The 14,293-nt window shown below is 42.8% G+C and overlaps 1 protein-coding gene across 1 annotated transcript; it reads left to right on the top strand.

The window, feature by feature from the left end:
• Positions 1-202: 202 nt before the first annotated feature.
• On the top strand, positions 203-2,159 carry LOC139820835 (nitric oxide synthase-interacting protein homolog). The gene is made up of 5 exons (XM_071791396.1): positions 203-982; positions 1,081-1,192; positions 1,270-1,667; positions 1,762-1,870; positions 1,941-2,159. Exons 1-5 carry the CDS (start codon positions 807-809, stop codon positions 2,010-2,012), a joined length of 867 nt encoding a protein of 288 aa, XP_071647497.1. The 5' UTR covers positions 203-806; the 3' UTR covers positions 2,013-2,159.
• Positions 2,160-14,293: the final 12,134 nt, after the last annotated feature.

Below are 14,293 nucleotides of genomic sequence, written 5' to 3'. Positions count from 1 at the left end.
GGTAATAGGAGAAGTGGTATCGCGTCTGCGATTAATTTTATGCAAATTAATGACGCTTGTACATTCCACGTTCCGTAGAATTTTGGATAATTTTCAGAAAATGTTACTTGCAAATTTCTGGAATCAGGGTGACACTGCATTAAACTATTTCTTAATTTATTCGGAAAATAATGGTAATAGGAGAAGTGGTATCGCGTCTGCGAATAATTTTATGCAAGTTAATGACGCTCGTACATCATTTCCACGTTCCGTAGAATTTTGGATAATTTGCAGAAAAATGTTATTCGCGAATTTCTGGAATCAGGGTGACGCCGCATTAAACAATTTTCTAATTTATTCGGAAAATAATGGTAATAAGAGAAGTGGCATCGCGTCTGCGACGGATGTAACGCAATTTAAGGACGCTTGACCGTCGTCCTCCATCGCTTTCTCCATTGTCCCATAAAATCTTGAATAGCCTGAAATAATATTACGTTGCATTTCTAGGAGCGTGAAGACGCTACATTGTAGTCTCCTACTCTTCTAACCTATTTGAAATAATGACGATAACAAAAACGAGGCAAATTTCAATGGCTGCCGTTCGCGCCGACCAACCCGAGCGCGATCTATCGATGCGACCCAAGATGGCCGACGCCGTGCTGGTTCGAGACAATCGAAACTTCGAGTTCGAGACGCTTGTTGCTCGGTCAGTTCGTTGTTGACGGCTCCGACTCCGACTAGTCCGACTGGCTCCTAGGTGAACGTTGAAGAGACACGAGTGACATTTTCTTCGGGCAGACGGATCGCTTCGTAATTTCGCGATCGCGATGACGCGGCACGCGAGGAATTGTACCGCGGGCGCGGTGTACACGTATCACGAGAAGAAGAAGGACGCCGCGGCGTCAGGTTATGGCACCAACACTCAACGAGTGGGCAAGGACTCCGTCAAGGATTTCGACTGCTGTTGCCTGACTCTGCAACCCTGCAGGAATCCAGTGATCACGTAAGCATCTCGGGAACTGTGTGTGACGCGTATTTTTTTTTTCTTGTGCTTCGTATTCGCGCACTCTGTTTCTCACGATCCACGTTCCGTTGTCGCAGGAAAGACGGCTATCTGTTCGACAAAGAGGCGATATTGGAGTACATTCTTACCAAAAAGAGGGAATACGCGAGAAAGCTGAAGGAATACGAGAAGCAGAAGCAGAAGGAAGAGGTGAGGTTATGGGCGCGCTTTAAAATTATCAGAAAGCTTGAACAGTCGACATACTCACATTGCTGTATTTATTATAGGAACAGTCGCAAGAACAGACGGCCAATGAGGAGCTGAAGAAGTTGCAGAATTTTCTGAAGGGTGAAAAAATCATCATGTCGAGCGGGCCTAGTACGACGGACGGAGGAGAGTCGGTCTCCAACATGAAGAACGGCAAGGACAAGGTGCTGCCGAGCTTCTGGATACCCTCGAAGACCCCGGGGGTGAAGGAACTCACCTTACAGAAGCCGGACAAGACCATTTATTGCCCCGTCAGTGGAAAGCCGTTGAAAGTGAAGGATCTGATTCCGATAAAATTCACGGTGGTTCAGGACCCGGACGACAAGAGATCGCTTATCGTCAAACAGGCGCGATACATGTGCCCCATTACGCACGACGTTTTGGGCAACAACGTTCCGTGTGCCGTGATAAGAACCACGTAAGAATAATGAAATATTCTTCTGCCTTGCTTCAGTGGCAAGTTATCGATTTTCATCGTCTTGCTTAACTGTTCAAATGTCTTGTGTTTACAGCGGCGACGTGGTCACGATGGAGTGTGTAGAAAAGTTAATAAAGAAGGATTGGATCAACCCTCTAGATAATTCCAAATTGACCCCGTCTGATATCATCCCTCTACAGAGGGTAAGTAATATAGATACAGTGTAACAAATAATTGGCGCAGACAGTAATATCCATTTTCGTTATTTTACAGGGTGGCACTGGTTATGCATCTGTTAACGACTCGTTGGAGGGCAAGCACGAAAGGCCGGTGTTGCAGGCGTGAAGGATACTTCTCATCGCTCCGTATCGCTGTATATAGATGTTTTTTAACCTAAGAAGGTACAAATTTTAATATAAATATAATTAGGCGCTAATTAGCGTTGAAATACTTCGTTTAATTTATAAGTTCTCAATAAATTCGAACACTGAACTGGCGTTTCGACACATGTTAGCGTGATGTATCATGATCATTTCCGTTCATAGAAATTTGCGTAATTAAAATATATACATAACAATATAAAAAGAGAGCTGATGCTATCCTTTACTTGAAATAACTACATGAGAAACGTGAAAAAACCATTTATGCCTGTGTGTGTATGTGTGTGCGTGAGATTTTATCCGAACATTAAAGAATTTTAATTTAATTTAAAAATCCTGTATTATATATAAAAAAGAACTAAAATTCAGACTCTTGTAAAATAGAATAAAGTATACTCAGGAACAGAAAAATTTAAGTTTCAAGTTTTGCGCATGGATGAAAAGAAATTATAATTAATTAAGGAATAGAAAGAAAAATTTAATTTAAAGAATGTGAATAGAAATATTAGAAAATAAAAAACGAATTCAAGAAATAGAAGGAAAACGATAGGAATCCGTTTCTTTCTTTAGATTAAATGATGAATAGAGAGTTGTAGGTTCCGCTATTTTGCTCCATTTACATCAAACATATGGGCTTAATTATCATTATTCCAAGATCATGACCAAAATCTTATTATTCTTAGATTATGGTCAAATTTTTATTATTCTTAGATTATGGGCTAATTCTTTTTATTTTTAAATAATACTGCGTTTTCTATTTTTACTTGTTTATTACGCTCACTATATAGCGTGTGCATATAACGACATGTAAATGTACGCGAGAGTTCACGGTATATTAATTAAGCTCGGATCCGGTCGGAGTCCAGACGGTCGCGCGGATCAGTCATCCCGCGACGGCCGCGACGCGACGTTCCGCGCGAAGCCGACGGGAACGGGGATGCTGGCGCCATCTCGGCGGGCGGCACGTGGGTCGCCTCGTGGGGAGCTCGCGGAGAGCGCGCGCTCCGCCGGGTAAGCGGCAATCTGCGGGACGGCGTTCCGGCGATTCGCTGTCCGCGCTCGGCTCCGCGCGCGCGTTCGAAAGACGAACGCGTTTTCGGGTTTCGCGCGTGTTTCTGCCTACGTGCCTTACGTGCGTGCGTGCGTGTTTACGGTTTCTTTCGTCCCGCAACGCAAGGGAGATTCCTCGCGCGGATTCGCGCAGCGCGGGACAGCGCAGGAGATCGCGTCCGCATCGAAACGCCGAACGACGACGACGACGACCGAGAGGTGAGTGCGCTTGAATTGTCGCGATTCTGCGGAACGACGAGTATTCCGTGAGAGTTATCGCGTCCGTGACGTGAAGATATCTCTCTGCATTTGTGCTTGGCATTTTTTATACTTTTCCTCTCTCTTCCCGTCCTTTCCTCGCTCGCGCGCTCGCGCGAGCGAAGCGTCGAGGCGACTCGACGAAGCCGTGAGCGCGAATCGCTGATTTTCGAAACGCGACGGCGCGGACGGTTCCCTGCGCACTTCGAATGTATTTAAATGTGCGATCAGCGATTATGACACCCGCGGCCGACGATAAATAACGCAAGTAGGACATGTAAATGCATCGATTGCAGGTCTGTCGCGTGCGAGAGACGGCCGGGAGGAATCCCGCGAGCGCGCGCGCGCGCGCGCCGCGTTTAGCTCCAATTTAATCGTTTGCGTATCTACCGGGGCCTTTATACGCGCGGACAATAGAAATTCCTGCGAGACATTGCACGATTGTTCGATGGGGGAAAGCGTTCTGATCCTTCAAACTGCATTTACGCATCTCTCTCTCTCTTTCTCTCTCTCTCGAACCTCCGGCGTTGCTCGCGAATTTTCCTCGCGCGCAATTCCTCGCGATTCGTCGTCCAAATCTTTAGGCGATCTTTTGTGAAACCGACGACCGAGTTTTCGGGCGGGATACATTTTAAACGTATCGCTCGCGAGTAAGAAAGCGCGGAAGCTTTCTCGCGACGCGAGATGATATGACCGCGCGAGAGGATTCTCGCGATCATCGTCTCTCCGGTCTCTCCCTCGAATTCGAGCAAATTCCTCCGGGCCGTCCGCGCGCTCCGCGAGAGCTCGTCGCCCGCTCCAATTTGTTGGCAGTCCGCGCAATTGAGGCGGGCGAACGAGCGAGCGAGCGAGCGAACGGTTCAATGGCTGATGGAACCGGAGGCGACGTATCACAATATCACGCCGCACACAACAGACGATGATATAACGTGCCGCGTCGAGACGCGGCTCTTATCGCATGCATACACGCGCGCGCGCGCGTACCACGTATGCACCCGGGTTCGTCGTAACGCTCGTAACACGTATATGCGCGCACATGCGCGCGCCGCGTGGCACGAGCGCGTGGTTATACGCGTTCACCCGCTCCGAGCTCCGACCGAGGCTTTTCCAAACAAACGCGTGCGCGCGCGCGGAAAGCGCGGACTTGTCCGGCGCCTCGTGGGCCCGAATGGATCCCGACACGTTGACTGTCACTGTACATTTAGGTAGTTTTATTCTCGACACTATATTTTGTCAGTTATGTTGTTTTAATACGCTACTTGACGCTGCGCGGACTCGCGGACACCGTGGGCTTTTTAAGGCACAGTCGGAGTCGATTTTTCATTTGTGATTCCCACGGGAATGACTTCAGTACTCTTAAAACTAAATTGCAACAGTTCCGGCCTATGTAAGTATAGAAATCACTTTTTGAAACCTTGAAGGTGATACATGAATTTTTTTTAGATTTTTTGTAACAGAAATTCGTTCAAAAACCCTTTAGACTTGAAGGTCCCAGGGTGTCTGAGTAAGTGCTCCAAAAAGTTTTTGTATTTACTTTTTAGCTCAAATTTATAATAAAATTTTATTTTCTTCCTTTCTAAATAATCAAATCAGCGAATAACCAGGTATATGTATAGATATAGGGCGGTATTCATAGTCGAATCTTACTTATATCTAAGATCGTCTTAAGTCTGATCAAAAGTAGTCTTAAGACTCCGTCCAGCCAATCAAATGACCGTATTAGCAACTTAAGACATTACAAGACGGTCTTGAAATAAGATCCGACTACGAATATTGCCCATAGTGTCTATATGTGTCTGTAAACTGAGTATGTAGATTTCTAACTGTGAATTAATTGATGGCATTCGGTAGTCAATGTGTTAATGGAACCGTGATTGCTCTTTAACATTTGTTTTTTTTTTTAATATTCTCGAGATGACTTTCGAAACGGAGAATGTCTTATATACATGCGAATCTAGTGAGAGAAAATCGATTGAGCTCAAATTTAATTCTAAGGAGCAGTGAGCACTTAGCTCTGCAGAACTTTATTAAAGTATGCGAAGTCAAACGATACTGAAATTCGGATAAAATAATAATTCACGCTTTTGAAAAATCGATTCGTTATAACAGGAAAGCTAAGCGTGTTCTACAATTGATTTTTACAGTTGATTCTAAGAATTTGGCTGTTTTATTGTGCGAAGTCGAACGAATACTGAAATTTGGGTAAAATAATAATCCGTGCTTCCGCGAAAAATCGATTTGTAGGAAAGCTAAGCTCACCGAATTGTCGTTAAGGAATTATCATTCATCCGTTTGACCCATTTATTCGGGGGATATGCCGTATATATCGTAAGCTCGTGCAGCGCGAGCCGGCGCGGCGCATCAAATCGTCCAATTCCGATGCATTCGGCCGGCATCGCGGAATATGTAAGTGAGAAATTATGTCGTGCACAGTATCAGTCGGTCGTTGCATAATAGCTAAAAACGATGAGATATAGAGAGGCGAGCGGCGATATACGATTACGTAAGAAGACAAACCAGTTGTGGAGAACTCGCGAAAATATATTTTTCACGCGCGGAAAACTTTATAGCTGTCGCGTAGTAGTGGGTAGTGTTTTCATTTTTAGCAAATTTTTATCTCGGAAATCTATCGTATTCGAGTACACCTTAGTTTTCCCGGTGACGTTATCTTTTTTTTTTTTTAGCTTTTTTTATGTTTGATGCTGATCGATATTCCTCCTTCGGTACAGCGCGCGTCTTGAGCTCTCGTTTGTTTACTAGCTCGGCTCGTCTAAAAAGATAATTAGTTTATTACGTGTTATTTACGTATTCTACGTTTGTCACATCGACCGGTTACATAATGAAATTCAAGGAATGGCTGGAGAATGATTCTTTTCTTTGCAGATGATATGGGTGCTTGACCGCTGGTAAATTTCCGTATTCTTTTACGTGGTTTATCTGTTGGTGATCCTTCAGAGGCTAAATGACAAGTCTTGAAGCGAATTCCTTGTAATTAATTTATTATGCAGCTCTGACCACAACACACGTCATTTGACTACAATTTTAAGTTCTGAGTTTTTCAAACGTGACGCACATTTAATAGTTTTACAATTCTGTTAATCAATTTCAAAAGCGAACGAGAATAAGTTTTATTGAACAGTAACATTATTTAGGATTATAGATGTATAATAATATACGATATAAAGTATGTCTCTCATTATCGTGCTACATCTGTCTTCGTTCGTTAACGAATTTGAAACTAGATTTTCACAAAAGTTCAACTAGACGATTATAAAACACCGCAAAATTTTTTTCTTTATTAAATATCTTTACTCTAATAGATTATTTTTATGCTTCAAATATCTTTGTAAATAACTCCTGAGTCATCAAAGTAAAGTTCACATAGAATATTAAACAAGAAATAAAATAGATCAGATCCATTCGTATATATGTATCTGAAGCTGAAGTCGGGAAGAAAAATAAAAAAGTTATTTTGAATAACTTGTATATATGATTCGGGAATTATACTGGCACTTCTTTTGAAAGGATCATGAGATCAACTCCAAAGTCGAATGTGAATGAAGGTTCGTGCCGCGATAGCGGGACATACTTTGTGCACATATCGGTGTGCAGCCGCGATATGTAAGTACTTTCACCGCGGAAGACCGATAGCTCTCCCGATATGCATCCGCCGTGTACACAGGGACCCGGACGATTTTTTCCGAGCGACTGGCGCATTACTCCGAGAAGCAGATTACTTATTCAAGGTTGGCCGAGGAAGCCATCGCCCACGCCGGCAAAGCCTCGCAAGTGTAATCGATGATTCAATTTTTCCGGCTGTGTCCCTCTCGTGATTCCGCGCGTTCTCTCAGCCGATGGCTCAGCGTTACGTAAAGATTCGCGCGAGTCGCGACCCGGAGTCGATCGTTTCAATCGTGACCGATTGACAGAGAAATCGTATTGTCAAAAGAAATCTATTATTACACCGCGAGAGCGCTATAACTATGATAAATCTAATCCGCCGACACGTACGATCGCGATCTCTCGCGCGTGATCTTATTGCAGCAATTTAGCACCTCGTACAACCGTAAAGATCCGTGACAAAAAAAAATGCATTGTAGCGCATCGTTGGGCAAATCGTCGATCGCGGAAGATTTCGGCGGAAATCGATCGGCGCTTAAGTACGCGATCGGCGAACCGGAATGCGATCGCTCTTAAATCCGCGAGCGATCGGGGTTACTTTACTCGGGCGCACATACGAGGCGGCGAGTCGCGGGAGGAACTGCCTCGGTGGGAAAATGACCGCCGCCGCGCCGTGCTCGAGAATTGCTTTGATATGAGGTAATGCGCACCGCAAAACACGCAAGAAGCATTACGTAACGTTTAAACGTGTGTATGTATACGCGACGGCGATCGGCGGCCCGCGCCGGTATATTTATCAACGAGCCGATCGTAGCCGCGGTTTCCGTCATGAAGAAACGGCCGGCCGATTTCCAAACCGACCGACCGACCGCAAATGAATTCCGATCGGTGGCGAAGTTTACGGGGACAATTAACTCGAGATCGATATCTAATATGTGACGAGTATTGGCGATTGAAGAAAGGTATCGGCATAAACCGGCGATTCCGTGTCCAGTTCAAATTGAGACGCGACGACAATGTCGTCTCTGAAATCTCTCTGACAGTCCGAGATGCACTCCCTTTAAATCGAGATTCCAAATATTCGCGATTTTAAAAAGTTATTCTGAGAAAATCTAGTTTTAAAACTTCTATAATTGACTTAATATAATATGATGCATCATGTATTATATACATATATTTTTATTATATTATATAATATCGTTCGTCTAATCGTAAATCGTAATCGTCATAATTTATTTCGGACTTGAGTTTAACGTTGATCGTAGAGTTATTGGTGGTCAATTTATAGTCTGTCATCTGTATGCGAACCAAGTGTTTCCGTAGGGAAAGGGTACAGGCACCAATTGCAAACTGCACACAGCTCTGAAAAGGTCAAAGTATTTCAAATGCAAATCGTGTTAGGCCCGCAAGGGTACCGGCCTGTAAATACGGAACGCGGATCCAGCTAGCCGGAGCCGGTCGGTGAGTCGGTCCATTGACGTCTCCCGCGTGCTGTAATTATTTTCACGTGGCGGCGAGATACGCGGAACGTGAAATGTAATTTCGGTTTTCGCGTTGCCGTCACGATGACGCATAGACGGCCGCACGTTGCAACCGCTAACGTCAGCATAAGGAGTACTCCGCACGTGTTTTTCATTCAGGGGAGCGCTCCCTCTAGTTGATTGAGAGAGAGAGGGAGAGAACGATCCGAAATCACTTAAGGCCGTGGCACATAGAAAAACTTAAGCAGTAAAACTTAAGCAGTAAGCAAATCAGTCAATCACAGTCAAGAACTTAAGGCACGGTCCTAAGCAGTAGCGAATCCATACCGTTGATTTACTTACTGCTTAAGTTTTACCGCTTAAGTTTTTCTACGTGCCACGGCTTTCATTCGCGCCGATATGTTACGTTCACGACGTATTCAATGTCGACAGGTATCTCTCGCGGAATTACGCCACGTTAAACACGGGTCTCGCGATCTTTCCTTTCTTTCCGTTATCGATTACATACCGAATCGCGCACTCCTGTTTTTACGGAACGAGACGGAGCGAACGTGTCGGACCGGTTAACGGCGGTAGCGTTAAATCTAGAAAGCGCGCGATTATAATTTACATAACGGAATCATTGCGAATGTTACGTTACGGCCTTGATTCCGTGTGTGCGTGCGTGAGTGCGTGCGTGTTTTGCGTCACAGGTCAAGCTCACAGCGAACATCGAAGCCGGCGAGTCCGGATATCGGTGCACCGCACTTCGGGGCCGGATTACGCAACCGCGCATTGATAAGAAAATAAGCGAGTCGCCTTGACATTGCCGACTCGCAAGCGTAATCCGGCTGTTTTTGTCGAGGATCGGTATTTCTCTTACTCCCCCTTTCCCCCCCGCCTCCCCTTCTAATACTGGCAAACACGGAAGTCCACGCTTCTGACATGTTTTAACAGACAGATAAGACAGATATCTGTAACATTTTTCTTCCGACGTTAATCATCCATTTTTAACGTTCTGTTTTTACAATTTCTTTTCTTCGTCAGTGAAAAATTAACCAGAGTTATATATTTTGACCAAACTGACTTTAATATCGAAGATTCTTACATTAACTCGATGTTTCGACACTGGTTTTGTGTCCTTACCAAGGGATTCTGTTTTTAGTTCTTTTTTAATTATTTATTAATTCTTGTGACTATTCCGTTTTTAATGTTGCTCGATATAATGGCATTAACGCAGTATTCTTTATTGTAAAATATGTCGGAAAACTTCTTTCCTTTCGCGATTTCTTTTTAAACCCAGAGGGAGCATTAATATCATTCGAGCAGGTGTATACGATTCTACGAGAAAGATTCTAACGAAGTGTTGTTACTGCCCGATATTAAATGTTTATTCTCTCCGCAGTTATCGTAAATTTTTTCTAGACTAGCTGTCTCGTGCCGTAACGTGCTATAACGTAGCGATTAGGTTTACTATGCAACATTTATTTTACACATGATTTTATGCGTTTGCAGCCGCAGATAACGTAAAGTAATAATTATATTGCCCGCGATTGAAATAATACTTTTTCACAAAATAAAAATGTTCTCGCTTAATTTCTCTGTGATAGTCTTTTCCGGCATTAATAATATTCTAAAACGTCGTTCCCGGGACGGATACACAGGTGGACGACAACAGGGCTGTTTTTGTGATTCGTCGATGCGACGACGAGGATAGGGGATGTCGTCGGCAAGGCATAATCTGTCAAGCACAGGCGCTGATGATGTTTATATAATCACGTGGTTAAATTGTTGCACACTGTGTTCTCCGCGCGCTTACGTAACTGGAATTCAATCGCATTCTCACGGGAAACGGGCAAATGTGTTAGGGCTATGGCATATAGAACAGTTATCTTAAGTTTTCGAGAATTCTCGACTGTGATTGGCCAATTTGCTTACTGCTCAAATCTTCCTGCTTAAGTTTTTCAATGTGCCACAGCCCTTACTGCTATACTGTTCGTCATCGCGTGTCGCGCTTAAAGGGAGCTTAATGCTTTTCGCAGCGGAAAACTCGCGCGAAAAGCTCTACGTTGGGTCAAAGTCGCTTCGCTTCGATCTTTTATCGCCCACAGGAATTTTAGAACTAATTTGTAAGAGATAATCTCTCTCTTTTTTACAGATTCCCCGGTACTATGAGGCCGCACGAATGGATGCGTGACACATCCCGAAGCAGATTCGAAGGTATGATCTACTTGATATCAACTTGATCATTTTTCAACCCTCGTTTCGCTCCAAGTTGACATATCTATAAGAAAAATTTGTAAAACAAGAATATGCTTTTTATTGATATATTTTTTCATCGAATCGATGAGTTAACAGTTAGTCGTCGGATTCTCGTGTTATACTTCATGCATAAAAAGTTAGAGAAATCCCTTTATGGTTATAAATGGAACGTCGATTTTGTTGCCCAAGGGCGCAGATGCTCGTTACGATGCGACAATGGAGGATAACATCCTAACAAGCGCTCAGTGCACCTGAGATAACTCTTATATCTCGTTATTACGCTGTATTGTCGCCGATATTATTCCAAGAAGCGCAATATTTACTTCTTACGGCATAATTTCCATATTGCGACAGGCAAATAATACTAGATTCATGAATAAACTGCTGTCCACTTAATTATGCATACGTCGGTACGTCGTTTAATTGTTTCGATTTTTTACGCTCATCGAAGTCAGTTCTATCTGCAAATTATACGTATCGAACAAAGAGTATCTCCCCCCCCCCCCCCGATACTTAGCTTTTTTCCTATCTTGCAAAATATCGCTGGCCTCTTTCTTCTCGCGTTTATTACTGAATCTTAATTTACTTCTTAATTCGCCGTCCTGCCCGTTTGAGCGTAAAGTTTACTCGCCTCGCTCGTTTCGCGTCTTGACGCACAAACGATAAATCGTCGCGGAAGACAGTCGTCCAATTATAAAAATTTGCGCGACGGATGAATCAATTAAGATTTAATAATTCGACGCCTTTTCCGTGACATTTGTTTGCAGGCATCGGTACGTTCCAGCCAAATGAATGGACGCATGGAAGGACTCGATACGAATCTAAAGGTAATAAGCTCACCATCGGCACTCCGCCAATTGTTTTTAACGTTTTAATTTTCGAGCAAACTAACGTGCTTTCGCTGACCGACAATGTAGTTACGGTGAGGGAAAGATATAATAAGAGTAAGATGATGTCGCTGGCCGCCGTTACAGCGGCAAGATGACACAATGATTACAGTTGTTTCCGCGAAAGTATTGTGTTACGGGAGGAAGGTCAGTGTCAGTTTTCCAATCAACGTTGAGAAACGAATTCCGGAATCGCCGGTCAGTTCGGAATTCGAGGATATAACGTTCTCCTCGGCGGTAATCGAGGTAAATTGATACTCGATATACTCGAGAGGAGTGCGAAGAGACGTGCCTCTAAGTCCGATCCCAGTTACGCCCGACGCGTAAATGTTAATAACGTTACGTCAATTACTCGCCCTTCCCCGATTTCTTAATCGTGGTTTGATTAATGGTTGTCAGACACGTAATAAGATGATTCAATTGCGATATAGACATTATTCTAATCGTGTTAATTTTACTGGCGATATATCGAATGTTTAATGAATAGGTAATGAGGCAATTATGTGCTAATAATACTGCACGCAGAGATATATGATTAGAAATTGTTTCTTGTAATACGATTTGTTTCTTTTCCTTGAAAAAAAAAAGAAAAGAAAATATATTACGAAGTATTTAATATTTAAAAAACACAGTTCAAAGATTTATGGACGGCAACTGATATGGAATGTCGTATTTTTAATCGTCGATTTTCACGACGCTTATGCCGCTGTTCCACCGAACCGCGCATATATCGAAAATGCGCGTCACACCGGGTAAAAGAAAAATATTGCGCGTTTTATTCCCAAATTTCGTCAACGGCGACGTTGACGTGCGGCGAGCGTTAACGAAGGTCAAAGATCGTTATTTGAAAACGCGAATAATTGGATAAACGCGGGGAAGGGGGGGGGAGTGCTATGAAATCACTGTAAATTAATCGACGGGGAGCTGATCCTTGGTTACCGAAAAATCACGCTAATGAGTGAACGGGGAGAGATTTGGCAGAAGGGGAGGGTGAGGCAGGATTGAGAGCGAGCTGTGGTCACTTCAAACGTCAATGCCGATCGTAAACCGGGGCCCGTATCAGACAAAAGCGTATTGACGATAATAATTAACGTTACAAACGGCCCCGTTACAAACGGCTGTACAGCGGCGCGCGGTCAAGGTAGGCTTAGCTTCGTGTAATTAGCGCTAATTAATACAGTGCAATCGGCTCGGTCGCGGAATCTCGGCGACACAGATTTAAGGGATGAAAAACGCGATTAAGTGCCATGGAACTGGGCATCTGCAAATGTGCGCGCGTATGTTTTTCATCGATCGCCGATCTGACACGATGGTTCTCTCTACTTCGAAACACGCCGCGGCTAATTAATTTGGTAATCACAATTATTACGCGGTCTGAAGGTTTACGGATAATCGCGTAGCTTGTTTCTTGCACGCGGCTCTTTTCTTATAACAATTATAGTTCACAATAGTCTACGCATTTTTTGATATTAAATACCCCCAAATAGGGGTGGCGTTAATCTATTTTTTTTTAATAGAAATTATTGATAATCACGATATAACTGTGACCAACAATGGCGGCATAGCGTAGACAAAATTAATTAGCTCACGAAATTGAAACGATATTAAAAATTTCTCGTAGGTGTCACTGTACAGTGACAGTTATTATTATTGCGATATTAAGCGAATTGCGCGATAAGGTAAACCGGTTAGTCGAAGGCTAACGTTTCGAGTCTATATAAAGGAAGAAATAAACTTGGAAATACTATATATTATAAAGAATAATCGCGCGAGAAAAAATACATTGGCCGTTCGCTTCGTGCCTCTTCTAGAATGTGTGATATTAAAATGTTAGCGCCAACTGATTACGTTATATATTAATAAAGTTATGTAAGGCATTAGGATATCGAGCGTTAATTAGTTGGCTTTAAGTGCCCATATATTGTTACGTATTATATGATGAAACGTGCGTTAATTAACGATGGAGCGAAGCGAAAAGTTAAAACAATTTTTTCCAACGCATGAAATTTACGTATTGGTATTATTTTATTTTCTTTCTTCTGAAAGAGATTTTTATTTTTGAATTTTGCTCAGAAAAAAAGTCAAAAAAATATAAGCTGAGCTAAAAAATATTTAAAAAAATGTTAATATATCTGGAAGGCATATGCATTTTTAAATTGTGTTGAAAGTCACGTCGCGTAGCGGCTGATTGCTACCGTCATACCCGCGATTTCTCAACGTCGGCATGAACAGATAGCAGGAATATCGCAAGATATGTGCAAGTTTGCCGCGAGTCGTTAATTATACGTTCCTTCTGTGACCGATTATTACCTGTTTATTATTTAATACTTTAATATAAGTTTCGATTATTTAATTTTTAATAGGTTGTGACAACCCAATTATGGTTGACGTTGACAAGCAATGGCATATCGTTACACACTTTTAATAGTTCTCCTAGCAAGGTTCAATTTCATATTTTTCTTATTGACGTCACGTTATTATGTGGAATCCGGAAATCTTGTTTGTGTATACTATATAAATCGTATAAGTCTTAAGTGTATTAGCGATGTACGTCAGCTTCAGAAAGTCCATTCTGACAATGAGAGTGAAATACGAAATTTCAATTTCGTAAATTATGATCAAAATCTCCACTTTCGTATATATTTTTATGATATTAATTTTTATTACGAAACCCAAGTGTGGCTATTCTTTTACTTCGCGACCACTCG

Source organism: Temnothorax longispinosus, chromosome 10 (assembly GCF_030848805.1).
Source record: "Temnothorax longispinosus isolate EJ_2023e chromosome 10, Tlon_JGU_v1, whole genome shotgun sequence".
NCBI classification, from domain to species: domain Eukaryota; kingdom Metazoa; phylum Arthropoda; class Insecta; order Hymenoptera; family Formicidae; genus Temnothorax; species Temnothorax longispinosus.
This window is presented reverse-complemented; position numbering and strand designations above follow the sequence as displayed.